The sequence below is a fragment of the Schistocerca gregaria genome, chromosome X (genome assembly GCF_023897955.1).
Source record: "Schistocerca gregaria isolate iqSchGreg1 chromosome X, iqSchGreg1.2, whole genome shotgun sequence".
Lineage (NCBI taxonomy): Eukaryota > Metazoa > Arthropoda > Insecta > Orthoptera > Acrididae > Schistocerca > Schistocerca gregaria.
The window spans coordinates 36,198,843-36,221,657 of record NC_064931.1 but is presented as its reverse complement, the minus strand read 5'-3'; the positions used below and the strand labels follow the sequence as shown (position 1 = coordinate 36,221,657).

At 37.0% G+C, this 22,815-nt stretch overlaps 1 protein-coding gene across 1 annotated transcript in view; it reads left to right on the top strand.

Annotated features, from left to right (window-relative positions):
* Window positions 1-22,815, top strand: part of LOC126298656 (zinc finger FYVE domain-containing protein 9) — a 390,138-nt gene that overhangs the window by 143,819 nt on the left and 223,504 nt on the right. Inside the window, exon 5 of the mRNA XM_049990071.1 lies at window positions 14,809-14,908. Within this exon, the coding sequence (XP_049846028.1) occupies window positions 14,809-14,908 (100 nt within the window). The remainder of the gene's footprint in view (window positions 1-14,808; window positions 14,909-22,815) is intronic.

The following is a 22,815-nucleotide window of genomic DNA, read 5'->3' as shown; positions in this document are numbered from 1 at the left end:
TTGTTAACAGCACATTAAACCTTGGTCAGAAAAATAATGTATTCCCCAAGAGACAGTAAAAAATTTCTGAAGGGTACTGTTACTGCTCTTATTGAAAAGACTATTTAAACTCTGGGTTACAGTGAGAATGTACTGTGAATTCTGTAGGTAAGAAATTACAAGCTACAAGTAATTTTTTTTTTTTTTAAATTGTAAATCTCACTATCAAAACAGTTCAAACAACATACTTTCAAGCATATTATGGCATTATAGGCAGTGTTGGAATATACGTTACATATATGCAACAGGGACTGAAGGGTTTTAGGAGGTGATATCTCAGAAGGATCCATCCAATGCCTGTTACTTTTTCTTGCATTTGTTAATGATCTTTCATAATGACATTGACAGATGCTAAATTTGTGCCATTTTCAGGTAATATAAAAGATGTGATAAACAGGAAGAAAAGAATAGTTTTAAAGAAGCTAATAATTTTCATGGACATTAATAAATTATGTATCCAATTCATCACAACTAAACTTTGGAAAGGCGCAGTACATGCAGTTCAGATATGCATAACTTGTCAGCACAAATGAACTTATTTAGCTGATGAGTTTGCATTGGTGATCTCACTGAAGTTTCTCTTCGGTTCTCCCCTTCACGTTCTATTTGTCCCAGTTCTTGGTTTGTCTCCACAGATTGATGATAATTGACAAATGTTCTGAATTTAAATTTGTGCTGTATCATGTCACCTGTGATGCCAATTTCCAGAAAATATCTTTCAGTTTTAAGTAGACAGTTGTTCTTAACCTTTACACAAATGACAACATACATTTTGGTTCAGCTGTCATTATTCATTTTGAAAATTTCAGATTTTCTTAGTATGCTGATAAGATTCCTTTATAATCCACATTCCTCCTATACAGACGGGCCAAAAATTTTCTTTGCACTCTTCCTTTCTGTATTTCTGTGCCCTGAATTAGTGATTCACATCCAGTTGTCAAGGTCAGCAATGTATAAACTGCTTATGGTGTAATTACTGTGCTGTTGATGCCATGGTTTTCATTCCAGGTGATAGATATTTTATTGTATCCGTGCCGGGTGATTCTATAGGCTTTTTGTAGTTGAGGAATTCTCTCTTTGTTTACTTCATTGTTTAATCATGAAAGTTAATGATGGTGACAATGCCCTTCAGACATGAATGAATGTCCGAAGGAACAAATGTTCTGATGATTACAGCTGTGGTAATGAAAGTTGTATACTTTCCCATTAGGTTCTGAGTTATCTGTGTATTATTAATAGTAAATACCACATAACTGTAAATGTGACTTCATGTAACAGTGTTATTTCATTTTAGACTCTTTATTACAACCACCTAGGGATTATTTTATGTATTTAAGTGTGTACATATTTACACATTTATGACACATATTGTGTTAATTTTTCTTGTAAAATGAGCTATGTTTCCTTACTTCATCTGCACCCATGAGAAACCACATCATTTAGGACTTACAGGATGAACATATAATCTAAGCATATCAGTTGTTTAGTTATATTCGGTGTTGGAAATTCATCCGTCACCATTCTTGTCTTCAAGGTGCCCTCATCAAGCTGAGCAATTTGTTTAGAGAGCATGTTAATTAGAAAATTAGAAAAGTCATTAACTGAAAATATTCAAGGCAATATGACCCTGATGAAAATTTGAGGTGAGCTAGGAGACATATTTCGGTATAAGCACATGTACTATTCAATAGTGCAAATTCCCAGCAGTCAAGAAACTCATTTTATGTTTCTTGAAATTAATTATCTTGTATGGTAATTGAATAGGAGTTAATAGAGGTTGCCACTTTCCATTGTAAATTCTTTCATAACTACTTAGAAATTGTGTACTTAGAGTAAATACTTTTGTTACTTTAATTTTTTTGTACAAAATGACATACAGCAGCATTGATCCATTAACTCGGTAACTGATAATTTCGTATAATTCACTTTAAGTTGCAGTATGTGAACAGGATGATTCACATTTGTGTAAGGATAATAGTTACATGTATTTTCGTAAACCTATTACCAGCAACATTTTCTGTAATCCAAAATTCTGTTGGTTCTGGAAGTCCATATAGTTTAACTAAATTGTAGATCATCAGCTGAGTGTAGTATGTGACTATCTATTTATCTGTACAAAACTGACATTGCTTTGTTCACCAATCTTAACTTGGTCATGTACAAACATACTTCGTCTTACCAATTACCCAGACTGACAGCAGCTTCCAGATTGTCAATAAATGCTGACACATTCATAATCGCTCTACTCGAGAAAGGAGGCACCAGGCTAGTTGCAGTGGAATCCACAGAAGGAACAGGTACACTGAATGAAGGTTATAACTCTTCTGTCCCAGCGAGTTCACATTTTCTACTTGTTATCTGCCATTAAAGTAGGTGAAGTGTCCACATGCCTTCATAACATGGGAATATTCTGTGATAGCTCAGCCGTCTGCTTCATCAGATTCGTCTACTTCCTGTATCATTATTGCTCATTTTTTCAGGCATTTGTCCAACCTCTATCTACCAAAAATGCAATATACTTTAACTGCATCACACATTAACAAAGCAGTGGCAGCTACCACAAACATTCGAGCACAAGTACAAAAAAATCATATCAATCCATACGATGGATCATCCGATCGAGACTCGAGAACACTGCTGTGCCTCGTCCCATAATGTAGGCAAGTACTACAGGTAACTGGTACTGGCTGCATACATGTAGTTTGTGACCTGCCAAATTACAGTACTGGCACCTCGTTGGCTGTAAATAGTACTCCCTACAATTTCCGTTTAGCTGTAATAAATCTGTCAGTACGCATGGTTTGGTAAATTATACCTTCACATTCTTATACACCTCACTTCTAGCTATCATGGCAGTACACAAAACAAAAGGCCTCAAAAATATAAAACTCACTCAGCAAAACCATATTGCTGAACTGTATGTTGTGGATCAAAACACGGTCCTGGACCCAGCTACAGACATCAGTGACCATTTCTGATACCATATAGAGGGCAGGGGTGGCAGGCCTCTAAGGTGGATGGTGGAACTGGGATTGCAGAGGTCAGGAGGCCATTAGTTAACCACCATGGGTGTTGGAGTGGTGCAGTGATTGGATAAGTGGTAGTGGTTGAACATATCATCATGAAAACATCATTATTAAAACATTCATCTATTGCTCATCAACTACAACAGTCTTGGCGATACTCGGAGAAGCCGACATCCCGCAGATGTAAGCAGCAGCCTGTGAAGAGGTGCGTCCGTCGACAGGTAGTCCGCCAGTGTGCAATATTATTTAGCTGGTGGAGTGACGGCATCAGCAACTCGATAAGGGTACTGATTACAGCAGTGAGCGGCAGCCCACAATGCAGACTAGAGTCTGCACAGCATTGGGCACAGCGTGGAGTTGGACACTAGTTGATACTTCTAGAGTCATAGAGCATTGCTGGACTGCCCTCAGAACTGGTGGCTGGCAGACTGCTATCCCTCTGACTAGAACTAAGGAGTATTAATACAGGCTTGACCAGTCCTTGTTTTGCTAAACCATCAGTTTGTGTCATGTAAGCCATAACAGAACCATGGCATATAAGTGAATCAATCAGGTCAACATGCCACAGCGGCTCTGCCTATCTGCTGCATGAGCTCTATTAACTTCTGATCCCTCTGCTTGGCCTTAGCATGTGGTAACCTTAGGAAACCTCAGAGACAGTGCTTACCATATAACCAGGTACCCCTGATCTCACCTCACGTAGCCAGCCTGAACTGACCTGTTTTCATGGTCTCTTGCGTTCACAGTTGAAGACGTCTCAGTTTCACTCAGCTGTGCCCAGTAAATTATTTGTGGTGCAACTATTCTGTGTGGACAGATTGCTAATTACATTGTAAGTATTGAACCAAAAAGTGAAGTGTTGTAATTTGGAAGTTTTCTCTTTCTTTATTTTTTATTTTTTTCTTTATACATCAACTGTTGTGGGATTGTTCGTCCTGACTGCAGGTGCAATTTGTATCTGTATCCATGTATTCTGTATACGTGAGAACTATTTGAGTAGTTTTGTTTACAGTACATAATCTATACATTTCCAGTGTCTGTGGCACACACTGAAATGTGTGACTACACTTCGGTGAAAATTTTTGGTGACTTGATCAATCAAGTTGAGAAGTGGGAGCAAGCTATAATCCATCTGCAATATTTTCTTGGGTGCCCCATGCTCATTATTATTATTATTATTATTATTATTATTATTATTATCATCATCATCATCCCATCTTGAGGAGATGTGTGGCCCATTCTCACCCGACTCTAAGGAAACCGGCTGCCATGTGTATCACCTGTTGTAATTTCAATCCATTGTAAAGTCAATGTTGATATCCTACCTTACTCATCACCATGGTTTGCCGCCAGGAAATACTTGTCGGATGAGCACTGACTATGTTATTGACCCGATAGTGATCAGCTCCCTCATGGAGAGAGCTGCTACTTTACGTCTGGTTTATTGCACTGATCATAGCACTTCTACGATGTGACTTTTCAGCGGGAAAGTGACAGTGGCCTAGTTAGCTATTCTGAACCATTATTTAATAAAATACACTGATTGAATAATAACATTATTCAATATTTGTCAACAGTTAGTTAAACTTGGTGAAGTCAGCCTATTCAGAAAAGGTGAGCAATAGTCAGATTCAGCTACTGACAACTGACTGTGCTTCATCATATCCCTATCTTTCCTGTCGCCTCATAACCTGCAAAATAAAGAAAAAAATATTGTAGTTTGCATCACTGAATGTGCACAAATGTCATATTAGGTTTCTTGCTGCTTCCAGTGAGGGCTCATCTTCTAATAATCACATGAGCATGTAATATGCTATGCAATGCTGCCACAAAAGTACACAGTACAATGAAAATGCTAAAGACAACTGATGCATTTGTGTTTACTTTCAGTACCTGGTGTTAATTAAGTATTTTAAGGCAGGCTTCATTTGACTGAAAGTAAGGCCTATTACGCCAAATCTCCTAAGTTGCCTTAAAACCCAGAGGCTTCACCATAGTATCTTATGAGATAAAGGCAATGCAACACATGGAATGTGTAATCAAGCCATGAATTAACAAGTAAATGGTTATTACCACCACAGTGCATTAACTGCACAAAGAAACACATAGTATTGAGCCAGGAACGTCCTAAGTTCAGTGAAGAGAAGAAAATCCAAGAAATTAAACCAACAGAACACATGTGAGATGCTGAAATGAAGATCTTTAAGTCAATGCAGCCACGTAGCTTTGGTTTATCGTTTGCATTCACATTCATTAAACCAACTATTGAAGAGTATGTCCAACCCAAACCTGTAATGCTGTTACCAGCGTCTCATTGTGAAAATGCACATGTAAAGTTGCATTTAAAAAATTAAGAAAAAAGAATCCATCGTCAATTCTAATTTGATTCAGTCAACTACAGAGATCTGCCACTTACTGAAAATAGAGTGTGTCTCCCCAGCTACAGCTCTACTCCCCTCAAAGCAAAACAGAAAGGCAGCAGCCAGAGGCATAGCAAAGAAAGAACCGTGAAAGCCATGTGATCAGGAAACTTCAAAAAGGTCTTACATAGGTTGTGGTAGTCTAGATTTAGGCACTAGTACTGTATCAAAACCATGTGTTTTCCTAACCTGTTTGCCTGTCAGCAAGCCAACTATGCAGAAGGAGAAACCTATGTGGATAATGGCACTCATATGTCATTGGAAAATGAGTGGTTACAGAATGCTCATAGAGGACCTAAACATCCTAGTACTGGCAAAACCTCTGTGATTATGTCTACACTCAAGTTCTTAGATCCCACCATGCTGAGGATTGCAAGCTTTAATAGTCCTCACTAATAACCCTTAACAAGTTGTCTCACTTATTGGTTCAGGGCAACACCCCCTGTGGGCCTGTGCACCCACTCAGTGACGTCACACACATAGTCTGGTGCCGGTGCTCGCAGTCCGTTTGGCCACAGCAATAGACTGTTAAGGGAACCGCACGAGGAAAAATTGTAAAGAAATCTGACATACCTCTCTCATGAATTACAAGATTTCTTTTCTTAAATGACCCACCTCTTTTGTCTGTAACTTATTTCTGCATACCTTTTAGCCCCGACGTAAAAAGTGGCTGTAATAACTTCCACTATCTGAGGCATCAAAACTGCCAAATGAATGGACCCATTTCATTGTAGTTTATTTTAAAGTTGCTTTAATGGGGATTGTCACGACTTGTTTAATGACAGTCTGGTTAGCCGTTCAAAGGTCGTCAGCTATACAAAGTACAAGTGTTTGCCGCCAGTGTGCTCTTTTCCAATACCATTCCTAAACTGTAAGTGCTGTAGTATAAATTGTAAATTTCGAAAAGGCCTGTCTAAACGTCTGCAATGGTATATATTTATCTTTTATGGCTGACCACCATTCACCATTCTTCCATTTTGTAGTTCCTGTGTAAGATGATTTTTAATGACAAAAATTTTGATTGAAGCCACCCACAAAAGATTCTCGTATGCTCTCGTGGACTTTCTATTAGGGGTTTTGTTTTGTTTTTTAAGTTAAATATTGCATCACTTTGACGCAGGTCTAATAATGTGGACGGCATTTTGCAAAGTAGCAAAATGGCAGCTAACGTTTTATGGACACTGTTATTGCCACTGTTTATTCCTTATGTAGCAAAATCCATTTTAAAACCTGATTGGATGATATACCTGTGAATTAAAAAAAGAAACGCAAAAATTGGGCAAATAGTGTTCAAATTATAACAGCACCCCCTATAGAGAGACACTGGTAATAAGCAGTTGTATGAGTCATTTCAAAAACTAACACTACCATGAAAGACATGTTCTACGTATGTTTTAGTCCACCATTTCAGCAACCTTGTATTCATGCTTTTTTTTAATTTAAAGAAATTTCTCCTGTTAATAGTTTTTAAGTGAAATGCAGTTCTAATGAATGATATGATATCTCTTCTCAGTTTGTGCACCTTTCCCTAAGAAACTTTCTTTCCATTAAGAAAATCTCACTGACCCAAGATGAGTATGTAATGGTATTGCCAGAAAGTTTTGGTATGCCAATACAAATTTCAATGAATTCTTTCTCCGTAAGTTAACTAAATTTTCAATTATGTATTGAAATTACATGACGTCTCACAATACAGATTACCAGGTTAGAATTTCGCTGCTCTAAACGGAATACCTTTGAGGAAAGAATGTTTCTGTACTAAGAAATATATACATTAGAAACAAACTGTTTGCATGAATTACACATAAATAAATTTCGACTACGTAATAAATTTTCATTTCATCTGTTGAGAAGTTTTATCAAGTGATCTGACCTGTGATGAAATAATTGTGAAAAGTGAACACTTACCTTCATTTGGCATCACATTTGGGCTGCAATCACCAATGGCTTAGATACTTCGTTCTTCCATAAGTTGGGGGAAAGGGTTGGGGGTGGTGGTTCAGCTCTGTTTAGTTGCAATACTTGAACAGATCATCATTCCAAATTATGTATACTGGTAAACTATTAGAAACAGTTTAATTGTTTAGAAGTGGAACACAAGTTTCATCTACTGACCATGCTGATATGAATGAATGCAAATGAAATAAAAAATTCTGTGTATGAATGAATTTATTTATTTCTTTTATTCATCTTCCATACACTCTTGTCAATAATCACTAACACATGGAATGAGAAAAGTTTTAGATTATAGTGGTTCACAATAGAATATTATAGATGTACAGCATTAATATTATGTAGATACAAAATAATTAAGACTTATGGACACCAAGTCCAAACATTAACAATAAGCACATTATTGAGACTTAAGTTTCATAATTTTAGTAATAATAATGATAAATTTTGAACAACATTAATTATTAAATTGCTATTTTATTATCTCCAGGGTAGTAATGGAAGGTCTTTAAGTAACTGGGACACTAAAAGAATGCAAATAAAATGCTGCACCATAAAGTTTTGTGTAGGAAGAATGCATATGAAAGCACTGTAGTAGAAAAATGGTGATGCATATAGACATTATATTACGTCACCCTGTAAATTGCAAGTAATTACCATATGTAAGTGCATTTTATGTGCAAAAATGTGTCAATTGGTGTTGTAATATGATCAGTAATGCACTAGTTGGATCTGGACACATTAATTAGATTAGGTGAGTGAAAAGCAATTGTGATAGGCTTAAGCTTTTTGAATATTCTTTTATAAACAAATATATTCAAAAAGCCAACAGGGGGGCGTACCTGAGAGTCCACCTCAAAGATTTTCCTCGTCAGCGAAGATGAGCTAACAAGAAGGCACTTTATGGCACAGAGCAAGCATCTATTTAAAGAGCTCAGTCATTAGTCAACCTGAGGATTAGTAGCACTCAATAGTGCTTGTAACAGAAGTGAGAGCTGTTCCACAATTACATTACTATTAGATGAGGAGACCTGCCAATCATTATACACAAAGGAGGCCATGAAAGTACTGCAAAGCCCTCCCCTACCAGCTTCTCCATTTGTAATGGTAGTAAAATATATACAAATATGATCTACATAAGAAAATGTTGAGAGAACAACAGTTATAACAGATGTAGAGAAAGTAGTAAACTCAGAAAAAGAGAGGCAATTGTCGCAGAATGCACATCTGCACTCATAACAATGACATTAGTTGAAGACAGAGGAACACCACAAACACTACGTGAAATTGAAGTTTGTCTACCTAAAGAATACATAAATACTATAGTAGCTTTTTCAACAGTAACAATTAATGAATCATTACAAATTGGCAGATTCCTCACATATATCACAAGCTATAGTAATAACTTCAGTATACAAAGAAAAGTTTTGCAGAGAATGTAGAAAACTATAGTGCAATTTTGCTCTTGTCTTCCATTTATAGAAGAATGGGAACTATATTTATCACCAAAACAAACTAACCTTGTATGCAAAAGAAGTGGAGTCTGCTATAGCACAGTTTGTGTAAGTTTTTCTCAAAATAATAAAGGAAGGTGATCAAAATGGCATTGCCTTGTCTTTGTCAAAGGCATGTGCCATGTTGGACCACATAACTTCATTACACAAATTACAAATACTATGGATAAGGCATACTCGGAAAACCAAGTGAATTGATTTTTAGGTTTCACATACTATAAAAATATTACTATTGGTCCTTTCTGCCTGCCACCCCCCCCCCCCCCCCCCCCCCCCCCGGTATATATCATTCACCACCCAAACTTCAACTGAGAAAGAATTAGTGTAAGATTCTTTATATTAAAGGTATTCGATAAATATTTCAAGTTAAGCTTTTAGTGTTCATAGCTGTTAGCACCTGTATATTAAAATATTTATATAAACTCTCAGCCATAAGTTGCAATTTGGCAAGTTTGACTAGTTTCAGATTAACCTAATTAGTTCAGGTTAAGAGGCATTTGTTGATGTGCCAATATTACTGATGACAGGTTTTGTATTAACGATTTAAAAAGAATGTAGGATAAAGATTTCAAAATTATGTTGTAAGAGTTATAGTTTTTGCTGAGTATTTTTTGAATTTTTTTCCATTAACCTTTTTAAAGTAGTTGTTTAAAAATATCTTGACACCAACCCAAACAACACTTTTCATTATTGCCTGGGATGAATGTCCATTACAGCATACCCCATCAAATAATAAAAAGTCATTTTCGTGAAGAGTAGCAAGTGCTACTGCACAGGCAATAGCACATTGATTCATACAAGCCAGAAAATCTCTTTCATGTTCTTTTAGAAGTTCGCTGACGACAATATAAGTGTAGACAAACATATTTAAGTGTCTGATGGGTATTTCAGTCCTCCATGCTCAAGTCTCTGCATCAAACTAATATGTTCGTTTATTGGCAACTCCTTTTCAATCACAAGTTCATTAAGGCAACTCTCACATTTCAGCTTCTTAATCACTGCACGAGCACAGTAGCCTGCCATGAAAGTTAAAGACGTTGCAATATCTTTCACTGAAAGAACATTGTCTACAGTTACACTGACTTCTATGTCTAATGTGTTTGTTTCTTCAGCTTCAGAAGCCATAAAATTTTTTATGGCCCCTACTGTGATATTGCCATAGGAAGGAGAACATAACACTAAAGGCATTACACTTTGAATTCGAAGCTTCTTTTCTGCTTCATAGACTTGTGTCACTGAAACATTGTATTGGGTACCTGCAAGCTGTCTATACTTTCCAAAATGCCGGTCAAGCACATCTGTTTGAAGCTTGGCTGTCAGTAAATAGCTCATAAACTTTTCAGTACAATGTCGAGCAATCTCTACAATGGCATATGTTGTGTGCTGAATAGCAAAAAAAAAGTTTCTTTTGTGAGAAACCCACTTGACAGACCCTTTGCTTTCCAGACGTCAAGCCAGTCTAGAAAATCTAGCAAACATTGCATAGAAACGCTATCAGTTGTCAACAGATCCATATAAGGATTCTGTTTGTGTTTCCCTTTAAACATTGATTTCACATTCATGACATCAAATCATTTTGTTATTATTCGAATGTATTCAGCTGTTGATGGTGCATGTCTCAAATCAAATTTATCACTAGCTACCTCAATGCCCTCTGACACATGTCGATTGAATATCTGCAGCACTAGTTTCATGCTCTGTTTTTCTAACGATGTGAGGCAAAGTGATTAGAGAGACAATGTGTGACAATATTTTACTAAAGAACTGGAATCTATTTCATAAATCTGTTTCAGTGTTTTAAAAGAAGCTACAGAAAACTTATTTTCTTCCACTTCTTTTCTAACTAGAAACAGAGGATAAAACATATATTTACCATCATTTTATTGGTTCAGCCACACATTTCTTATGCATTTAACAATATGTATGGCATCAATTAAAAAGAAAAGTGGGTGATTAGGATCAGATGGATGTTTAAAAACTATATTAACAGCTTTATCCAGAGAAAACATGGACATGGTTTTGCTATTGATTTTGTTGTTGTCAGTTACAACACGAAAAACCCTATAGCCTATTAGTTCAAGGCCATTTATTGTGGCCAGTAGCACATAGTATTATGCCTTAGATGAAATAGTTTTCACCGGTAAAATGTGAACAACATCCCTGTACACAGACTTGACACTCTGCAACATAAATACAAATGCTGAATTTGCAGCACATTCCAAGTTATATGACATGCCCAAAACACTACCTCCTTCGTATTCCAAATAAGAATTTAGATGAACTTCATCTACACTCAAAACAACATTGACATCATTGCTGTTCAAGTATTGAAATTTCTGTCTTGCATAGGACAGGAAATTACTTCCCCCAAGCCTTTCGTGAGATGGATTTACATTAAATTTGCTGCAGGTCCTACACAGAGTGCTTCTATGTGGCATTTTCATTAATGAAGTGCTACGTAAAAAATTATAAGCATGAGATGAAATTGAAAATAGCAAACAACACACTATCATAAATGTAGAACTAAACCTATGATTAAATTTCTGGACATTTATGAGACTAACTTGTTCGTATCTAAAGTCTACCATCTCCTTTTTACTCTCCTGTAAACTGTCTTTCCGCACTCCTAGACTGTCTTTCACTATATCTACAATACTATCTATAGAAGTTTCGGAGTGCCCACAATCTGTCTCTGAAAACTCTTGCAGTACACAGACAATTTCATGGATATTGGTTACAATTACAGGAAAAGATCTTTTTCCTAATGTCTTAATTTGTACATATTTCTTAAACAACGAAACATTTAAATTACTATCTATAACGACAGAATGTGTGATTAATGGTGCTGGTTTTCTTATTATATTTAAAAAAAACACACAAAATCACTGTGTTTTTCGATCACACTCCACTCGTTGGGCAATTCCACTTCCTTCATATGCAACATCAACTCTTCTAAAGAACTGAAGCTGAAAGTGTTTTCATAGTCCTTCTGTGACACTAAACTATATTGTAACGCTGCAGCTAACTGCTCATTTTCAAGCCTTTGCTTTTTCTCCTGTGGCCCTTCACGTCTGCTTTCTTCCTTTGAAAGGTAGGAAGGACAGTTTGGGAGTAGTGATGGAACTGCATCTGGTCTCAAACGTGGTTTTTGAAGGGGGGCTCTTAATAACTGACCAGTCCTTTCGTCCACAATTTATGTTTCCCAAATAACATCATCCTTGTGGAAGTGAACATGACATACCTGTAATTAAAAATGAAAAAAAAAAAAAGAAAAACGTGCCTACAGATGAATGTGATGGCAATATTGACAGTGTGAAAATATTTTATGTATATAAAGCTAGTTTCTAGTTCTAAAATACAAATAGATTCCCAACTAAAATGCAGAGGAATACTCAAGTGATAAATGTGGCCATGACACATAACTGTAAAACAGTAACACTACAATATCAAAACACATGCAGTCACATGTCATGGCGACAAGCTCTTCAAGAGATGGTGAAATGAAGAAAGTACTTGCCCCATCAATAATTACAAACATTGACTGATGTTTGTAGCATAATTCAGTAACAGTGATAATTTTTTTTATAATTTAGCCTTGAAGCTTATATATTCACTAGAAGGGTGGGATTTTTGCTTAATGTCTTGCTCTATTGCCGCCACCTCACCCCCCCCCCCCCCCCCCTCCACCCATACCTCGGACACAAGAAAGCATGATGACACCAAACTCACACAGGTGTAATCCATAGAAGCAACTGTGAAACAGTAACAGAATAATATAAAGCAATTGTCACCCTGTGTAACCTTTAGAACTATGAAATACTTAAAGGTAGTGCTTTTTATCAGATAGGCACTGTTTTGCTTTTGTATTTCAGCTGCTATTTCCTAATCAATATATCAGTTCATAACTTACATAAAAACTGACAATATGATGAACTGATACATTTCCAGTTATGTGCTACCTATTAGGCTAAACATAGCCTACAATTGCTTTCAACTACTTTAGCTGTGTATCTATAAGACAGCTGTGTAGGCCAATGGAATGTATCTGAAATTCCTGACCCAGAAAGTAAGAATTTGTAAAATCTTCAAGTATTTTTTAATTTTTTACATGTTTTCACAGTTTCTCCGTTTGCATTTTGTGATAGCCTGTTAATCCATTCATGTAATCATTCATTTTTCCTGTCTGTGGTTCACTGTGAAGTCGAAAGCCTACTATATTCCCTAATAGTAACATTCCTTGTATTGACTTCAAATTCCCACCAATAATTTATTAAAAACAAGCGACTGAGACACTGTTTTTACTTCATTTTCCATTTCTGGGTACACCACTTTCCTTGTTTTTGAACAGACAACTTCCTAAAGACTTTTACAGCAAAAAGAAACAGAACTAAATACTGGAACCAGAATACGTCGAAAGTCATCTGTATCTTAAGTGCATGTACTTAATTATAAACAGAGTTTTATTCCTAACAACAAACAGCAAAAACAGTAATTATAAAGATATACTGAGATATTTAGCTACTTAAGTATGACTCTGCTTAGGCTATACTGGTTGAACTTGCAGGATACAGAATTCGTATAACCTAAACCAGCTAAACTGTAGAATTGCCAGGGCAAGAAAATGAAACACTATTTTCTTTGACACTTATGAAGTTAAGATCTGATATATTAGTCAAAATGTCGCTGACCTCCCTTACTGCATAAGTGCCTATTCTTTGTTAGCACACTTAACCTCTTTTAAGAAATAAACAAAACAAATACTCACTCTTGAACTTGAAGAAGGATTGAAGTTATCTCTGCGAATACTTGACAACCATTTCTTTCTGGCTTTAAATGTTCTTCATATGGAAACTGTTTCCATTGATTTTGGTTATTTACATTGTCTCTTTATTTTGCCTTGACTTTGCATGAAAGGTATCGTTTTAAATTCCAGCAAGTTAATTAGGCTTTTGGATTTAATATTTGATGAGAAATTGACTTGATTGCCACATCTCAATGAGTTGAAAATCAGATACCAGAAAGCATTTTAAAATCCTGAAATGCCTTAGCAAATATATGGTGAGTTACATAAATAATGTGAAAAATTTCATAAAAAGTTATTTACTGTACATATTCATAAAATTAATCAAAAATGTTTGAAATAGCATACTACTATGCTTCTCAAGGTAGTGTTTCCAGGCTCTATACAAGATGTCCTTTAGAGCCGATGTAACACAAACCTGAATGTACACAATTGTGTCCCAATGTTTCAAACCTGCTTTTCAATGAAAAAAGAAGAAAAACATGGGGGGGGGGGGGGGGGGGAGGGCAGTTTAGATTGTAGCAACAATTGGAAAGCAATGAGGTGTGGGTCCTGGCCAGAAAAATTCATTGACAATGAAGGTGCAATGGCCTGGCACATTGCCATGATGCAATTTCCACTTGTCCTTAATGTAGCTTTAACACCATGTGAGCTCTCTTTTCAGTGTTTTCAGCACTTTTAAATAGAAAGCTGCATTCACAGTGGTACTGTCTGTCAGAATACAAACAATCACACACACTTCAAATTTTTATCGATTTGGTAGGTTGATGGATGCCCACTAGCAACCACTTCCAAAGGCTTGCTAAATTAATGAAAACATTTTGGTGATGGACTTCCAAAATAAACACAGAATGACCCATTTTGCTTTGTTATGTATCCTCAAAACTGAGTTGTCCTGACTTTCTAGAGATGATAGGTCAGGCAACATTGTCAGCTAGAGCCCTGAAGAAGAAATTAACACTGGGGAAAGTTTTACCACCAGTGAGTGATAGTGTTAAAACACTGTATCATGTAATACTTCCTGAATATGTTTTAATTATGTCCTTATTTTTTAGGTCCTGTGTTCAAAATGCTGCAGTCTGAAGGCAAGTTTAGATTACATGGACAATGCTGAGGGTAGAGTATGTCACCCTTGTTTTGGAATTTTGGCAAAAGGTAGGAGTGCTAGACTTCAAAATGTATTATGCCAAAGCTTTATCAGAATTTTCTCCACTATCACTATAATTACTCTGCTAGCAGTACAATTACAAATAGTCAGTTCTGAAAGTGGTAGAATCTGTTATATATATAAAACGAAGGTTTAAGTAAACATAAAATTGTTAGTATTGCTGGCCAGTACTTAACTTAAGTCTTGCTGATGGAGACACACATAAAAGTTCAAGAAACTGCCATAGCTTTAGGGACTATTAGTTCCTTCTTTGGGGAGGAAAGATCAGTTGTAATATGCAGTGTTTTTCTTCCTGGTGGTATGCAGCTGTATTTAGTGCTATCACCTTTTCCCTTAAGTTTTAAAATGTGTTAAAATTATTTAGAGCAAAATGTGTTATAAGTATGTCAGTAGATGGCACTGTCTTCACGAATGAAATTTCCAATTTTATTTCGTACAAGTTGGTACCACACTTTCTTGTTTCATATGTTGGCCCCAGAAACAGGAAGTTATGCTCAGTTCACTTGCTATATCAGTGTTTCTTGTTCTGTGGTGTTTTCACTGTTACTAGTAGGTGTTTGGTAAATTTGTGGCTGCTCCAAGGTGAACATTCTGAAGTTGACAGCAAAAGCAGTCTAGAAATGATGAGTGTATATTGGAGGACATATTAAAATTTTGCATCATGTAGGTAAGCTATGGCCAGCAATTCTGTTGTCCAATTTAATAGTTTTCTCAAGTGAATTATATTCAAGTAAGTAATTTATCAGAATGGGCGCTGGGAACTACTCAGTTACTTTTCCACATTTCACAAGACAGTGCAAACTTCTACATTGTTCCTTTGAAACTGTATTGCATGAAATATAATTCTATAATGTAGATCTTAAGAGAGTTGTTATGTAGATGAAGTTTGCTTTCTTGTGATGTAGCTGCAGTGCCATGCAAATTAATGACACCCCTGCCACCCTGATTAATTTATATGCTTATACTACCTAATCATTTATGCCACCCTTGTTCATATCCCCATATTTTACATAGCTTATGTGTGTAAAAATTTATTTGTAAAATTTGGTATTACTTTAGTATCAGATATTCCGTTCTTTAGATTTCAAATTAAACTGGGAGTTTACGAAATACTAGATGAGAAAGTTTCTTACATGTAAAGATGACAAAACATATCCAATATGGTATGAAAATTCCATATAAAGCACTTGAGGTCTAAATTAACATTGAGATTCATGACTGCTTTACTTATGTAGTACACATATAACAGATGGTAACGAAAAAATCATCATGGCAGCAAGAGGTACTAACAAATCAAGATTTATTGTGGAAATTAAGTGATAGATTTGATTAAAAATTATGTATGTACCACCTCAAAAAGAAGGTAAAATGATTTGGAGATACGTTTATACACACTAATATTTGTGAAAATTTCAACATGATATATCACACTAAGCAGATTCAGAAGGATGTAGGTTGCAGTAGGTACTGGGAGATGAAGAAGCTTGCACAGGATAGAGTAGCATGGAGAGCTGCATCAAACCGGTCTCAGGACTGAAGACCACAACAACAACAATATCACTTATATGTAGGTCCAAGTCTTTGAGTGAACAGGAAGGGCAATGTTACACTGACCACAGTTGGTAAAAATGTCAATGTCATATGGCATTGTTGGTTGGGATATTTCACAGGGGTGGTTCAGCCATCTTTCTGAAGGGTTGCTTCCTCTGTGTCCATTGACACTTTCCTTGTGGATATGAGAGAGTTGTGTCTTATATGTATTTGTGGAATGTAGGTGAGTGTAACACATGCATGTGTGGTGCAGTGTTATGTTTGTGTTGGGTGTGATGATAGAGGAAAAAACACTACATTCAGTTATGTGCAACAAATAGTCATACCAACAATTAATGTATCACATGAGCAGGAGTCAGTAAATAGGGTAGAATGCTCCAAATTTTTGGGTGTGCATATTGACAAAAATTTCAACTGGAAAGAAGCGTGTCAAATTCCTGACATATTTAGCATATTTCCACTTAATAATTTATATGGAATAATTTTCTCGGGAACTTGTCACTTATAAAGAAAGAATTGATAGCACAAAAGCAAGTAGTAAGTAGGTACCTCTTGAAGGAGCTAGGCATTTTAACCGCACAATCACAATACATATATTTGTTAAATAATCCATCACAATTTGAGAAGAACAGTGATGTCCATACTTACAACACTACAGGGAAAATGACCTTTATTACCCATTTTTAAAGCTGTCAGTGGCTCAGAAAGGAGTTCAATATGCAGCAACAAAATTTTTTGATCATTTGCCCATAACATGAGATGTATGACAGGTAGCAAAGTAAGTTTTAATCTAATTTAAAATTATTTCTCCTGTACAACCCTTCTCATTTTTACTTAAAACCTGGTAGCCAGCAAAAAAAGTGTAGTTGCATGAGTAGAACTAATGTGTTCATTAACATTAACACTAATCATGTATACATGTCCTGTAGTTGACTCATTCCACATAATTTCAGTGAAAGAAACATTCAAATTATCTATGGGACATGTAATTAACTATAACTAACTAACTAAGGATGAAATGTGGTACCAGCACATAGCCTACTCCTCTCAAATAGCAATAAGGGGACCACCAAGCTTAACATCCCCATCCAATGGATTGATGAATGGATGTATGGATGGATGGATGGATGACAGTCCGCAGTGTTATGTACCCAGGTTTCACGAGATATTGCAGAGATGTGTGGAATGTAACCTAGGATGTTGATGCAAAGGCTGGTGATCAAGAACTGTATAAAAAACACACTCCACCCCTTTCGCCCAAGTACTTGCAGTGAAAATATTGTCTACCACCATTGTGCATACCGGTTTATAATCAAGTTGAGCCCCACCACACAGTAACCTCATCTACAGAGGTGGGAACTCAGTTGGTGGAAAGTCCTAAAAGAAAGTGGAATGTAAAAAGACACTGCCAGTTTGCAGCATCTATGACAGAGTGTGTTGTATCAGCATATGAGCGTCCCTGAATGAGGCAGAGTGATAGGTACCTGGCAGATGAGTTTGTCGTATAATATGTAATTTTGGCTTAGACAAGGCATGTTGCAGTTGAAGTGATTCACATGTGGATAGAATGACAAGTGGGAACTGAATCATGGAATGTAACCACAGCTTAGGGTGATCACTCTCTTATCCAAATATCTGTTATAAAACATTTTCTGGTAGTACGTACTGCCCTTCCTTCCAGTCAGGCAATGCCATGGCACATGTGATATGGAGTGTGTGCAGTCCTACAAAGAAGGGATTGTGAATTCATCTTACATGGCCTTCGGCCACCTAACATGTTTGGAATACAGTTGATCAGCATATCATCCATTATTGTACTCAGTGACCATGGTTGCTGGTTTAGAGACTTGTAGACAAACATCATGGAGGGAGAGTCCATATAAACATATTCAGCCTTCTTCAGTTCCATGTCATGATGTTTAACACTAGAGCCAGGTAACTTGATCTGAAATATTGTGTCTGTAATGACATTTCCTTTTGTTGTAAAGCTTTGAAGTGTTGTGACTGCACTGTAGAAATTGCAGACCTGTAACTATAATCATTGCCTTTATTTCTCATTGTATACCTAGAATTGTGACAGCTTTCATTTTGACCACTTAAATTTTCATTAGACACACGTCACTTAAGAGTTTAGCAAATGTTAAGTTGTGTTACACATGACAGTAACATGGTGTTGCAATGTATGCCAAAGTTTCGGAGCTGGTTATTGGGCCTCCCTATACCTAACGTTAATGATTTTCCCTTTATGGGGGACCAGAGTCATCTAGAAATTTTTGAAAGACATTTCAGCTATTTGACTGTTAATTGTGCCTTTATTTCACACAGTCTTGATTTCGGCATTGTAGTCATTCTCAGGTGAATTTAAAATATTAAAATAAGTCTGACCTGTTGGTTGGTGCATTGGGGAGAGGAGACCAAACAGCGAGGTGATAGGTCTTATCAGATTAGGGAAGGATGGGAAAGGAAGTCGACTGTGCCCTTTCAAAGGAACCATCCAAACATTTGCCTGAAGCAATTTAGGGTAATCATGGAAAGCCTAAATCAGAATGACAGGACACAGGTTTGAACCATGGTCCTTCCAAATGCGAGTCCAGTGTGCTAAACACTGTGCCATATTGCTCAGTAGTCTGACCTGACGGTGACATGCCATTGTTGGAAAAACATATTTCTGGTCTTATAGACCAGTTGTCATGATACAGGTACATATCCAAGATACATAATATTGCTGACAGAATGTGCAGTGAGGAACTATTAAAATACAGTATGGTATATTTAACAGCAAATATATTCATGTGACTTGCATTCATCTGGTCACAGGTTCTTTATTGATGCAGTGTCAAGGGATAAATTGGAAGACATTATGAATTTTTAGCTCTCTGATATCTGGAAACAAAGTTCAATAAGACTCAAAACAGACAAATTGTCTTTGGTATCAGAAGTTTGGAATCATTTCATTGAAAATAATTCCCTGCTATACAGTTGAGGACAAAACATAATGTTCGATGAACAGCTGGTGAAGATTTACACAGTATGTGGCTAGTAAGGCAGATAATATTGGCATCAAATGTTGCTTAGCAACCAATGTGGGGGCTAAATATATGTTGATCAGATTTCCACAACTGGGAAAGGATGAACGTCAGTCACAGAATGAAACCATTTCTGAAATATGTTGTCATGAAGTAGAAGGAATGTGATAACAGGGTTTTTCACATCTTTGCACCTGTTCGAATTATTGATAAGAATATAAGCTTAGTTGGTAGAGTGAGTGGGTTCGAGAAGAGGATGCCAATGTCAGTGTGTCAAAAGCACCACTGTATGAGACTACTGTGATGAATCATTGAGACACAACTGTTTCTCTTTATCAGGGCAAGGAAAAAAAAAAATGTTCTTGTTCTCTCTGCCCTTCATTCAAGTATAGAAAGTGTAGGATATTAATAATAAAATGAAACACAGGGTGTATATAGACCAGAAAAGGTGACAAGAAAATGTTCTGTGAAATCAACTTTGTGGAGGTGGTTAGTACAAGCATTCTATAATTTTTTTGAATTTTTGCTGGAATAAATGTATGCATTCTTTATAGAACTCCTAGAGGGAAAGTTGTCAGTCATAATGAATTTCTGCATCTTCTTCGTGAAGAACTAATAGGTGAACATGCACAAAAATATGCACCTCTAATCAGCAGCTGGTCAAATAAGGAGGAGGAACCTGTGAGTGAAAGAAACAGTCTCGAGTGTTAGAATGTGAGAATGAGATGATTGACATATGTGACACCCATAGGAAGCTGCTGTGTGGTTTAGGTATCAAAAAAGTCCTGCTGTTCTTGTGGTAAAGGGTCTGAATGTAGCATGTGAGGGTTTCACATTAAACTAAAGTCTTGCTGCCAGAACGATTCTACAGTCCTAATCAGTTATGTATTGTCAGTTGCCTAATTTATTGATGTTGCAGTTTTCACATTCTGTGGTGTGCTCGTCATTGACTTGTACAAGACATGTATAAATGAAATGAGTAGTATGCTCTGACCATTCTCAGCTTATATCAGTTATTGCTTGCAATTAGAAAAGAACAACACGCAGGGGTTGGACAGAAGAAAGAGAAAACCAAGATCACAACACTTTACTATGCCTAATACGGTGTAGGAAGCCCGCTGGCATTCAAAACATCTTCTAGTTGTCTCAGAATGTGTGAACATGGGTCTTTTATGATTTTGCAGTGAATGTTACAACATTTTTCCTGCAAAATAGTGGCAAGTTCAGGTAACGATGATGAAGGTGGGTAGTGATCGTGCACCCTTCTCTCCAAAGTAGACCACAAAGACTCAATAATTTTGAGATCTGGTGACTGTGGTGGCCAGGGGAGATGTGACAGTTCATCACTATGCTCACAAAACCAGTACTGGATGATGCGAGCTGTATGAACAGAGGCCCTGTCATCATGTAATGCTGCATCACCATAGGGAACAAAAGTTGTACCTTGGGGTAGACCTGATCATCTGCAGTGGTCACACAATCCTTGGCAGTAACGAACCTTGCAGGGTAACTGTGGAGCCCTTGGAATACCACGATATGGCTGCCCAAAACATGACACAACCCCTCCTATGTTTCGCTCTTGGGATGTAAAATTCGAAATGGTGTGAAAAAGGTTAATCCAACCAAGTGAATTTCCTCCATTGCTTGAGAATCCAGGTTCTTATGCCTTCAGCACCATGTATTCCTTTTAGGGGCATTTGCATCACTGATGAGTGGCTCTGGAATTCCAGCTTGCCCTGCAGGTCCCTGCTTATGGAGCTCCCTTTGTGTTGGTTTGGTGGTGACAGGGTTTGGGAGTGTGATATTCAGTTCTGCAGTGACTTTTGCATCTCTCTCTCTCTCTCTCTCTCTCTCTCTCTCTCTCTCTCTCGTCTTCATTGACTATCACAGTCACTCAACACACACTTCGGTCTGTGCTGTGACTTAGTGGATGATGTTTTTCCATTATCGCTGTACACAGTATAAATCTTCGATACAGTGCCTGTTGAAACACCAAACACTTAGACTCCCACTGTACAAGCACATACAATTTGCCCAAGTTTGAAATCACTTAGCTTGGACATAATGCACTCACAACTAAACTGAACATTGTTCTAATCACTACTGACACTTGCAATGTATTGAGGACATTGCGCAGGTGCCATTCGTGGTCAAATATTGCAGCGGCACATGCACACTTGGCTAGCATCTAAATTTATGATCAAGACACGCAGTTCTTGCTGTGTTTCCATATTTTTGTCTAACCCCTGTGTATTTTTTACAGGTGTGAGATCCTGCACATGTAACTTTAAATGAGGAGAAACACGTATAAAATTAGGGAATAGATTAGAACCAGATTGCCCGTCTCTTCATACAACATAATTCACCTCCAAACATTCAACGAATCTGTTTGTCATTTGATGCTTGCTATGTGAGGTGATTTTTATAGGAACCCGGAAGACGGTAATAGTTGAAGGTGTCCTATCTAATGGCGTTCGGGGGCAACACAAATTTTATTCTGTCTTTTGAGTAATTATTGGCTGAATTTAAAAATTTATAATACTGTCATAACCTATTGATGTACTCAACGTGAACGTATACACAATACAAGTGGATTGTAACGTGATTTTCTTGCAAACAATGCACGGATACATGCCATGTTTACGCTATGCAACCTACCACGTATTATGGTCATCTGACATACGTACTACAATCACCCATTGTTTGCGTAGTTGTGCCGTGTAAGCCACATTGTGTAGTGTACCATCGACGGATTCGTTCGCTGTGTAGTGTATGGTGTTAACTGAGTTCGTACAAGCTCTGCTAACAATGCCACACATCTACAGTAGTAAGGAATATGCAGATACAGTGTATGTTTATGGCTTCTGCAATGGCACTGCTACCGCTGTAAGAGAATGATACCGCAGGCGCTTTCTGACTAGACAATTACCTGATCGCAGGGTGTTTACCAAAGGGTTTATCACTTTGCATACAACAGGCTCTCTTTTAAGTAGACATTTCTAGTCTGAGTGTGCACGTCAACTGACTTTGCAAGAACAGGAAGAAATTATCGCAAATGTTGAGCGAAGTCCCAATACGGGCATACGAAGAATGTCCCTGCGTATGAATGTCCCACAGACACGTGTATGAGAAACATTACATGCGGAAAACCTGTATACATTTCACATACAGCGTGTCCAAAATCTCCATGTTGGCAACAATGCCCAACGACTTCAGCTCTGTCACTGGGTAATTGAGAATGGTCACTTGTTTCCATACATACTATTCACTACAAAGCTCAGTCTTCATGCTGTGGAATAAACAACACATGCAATAAT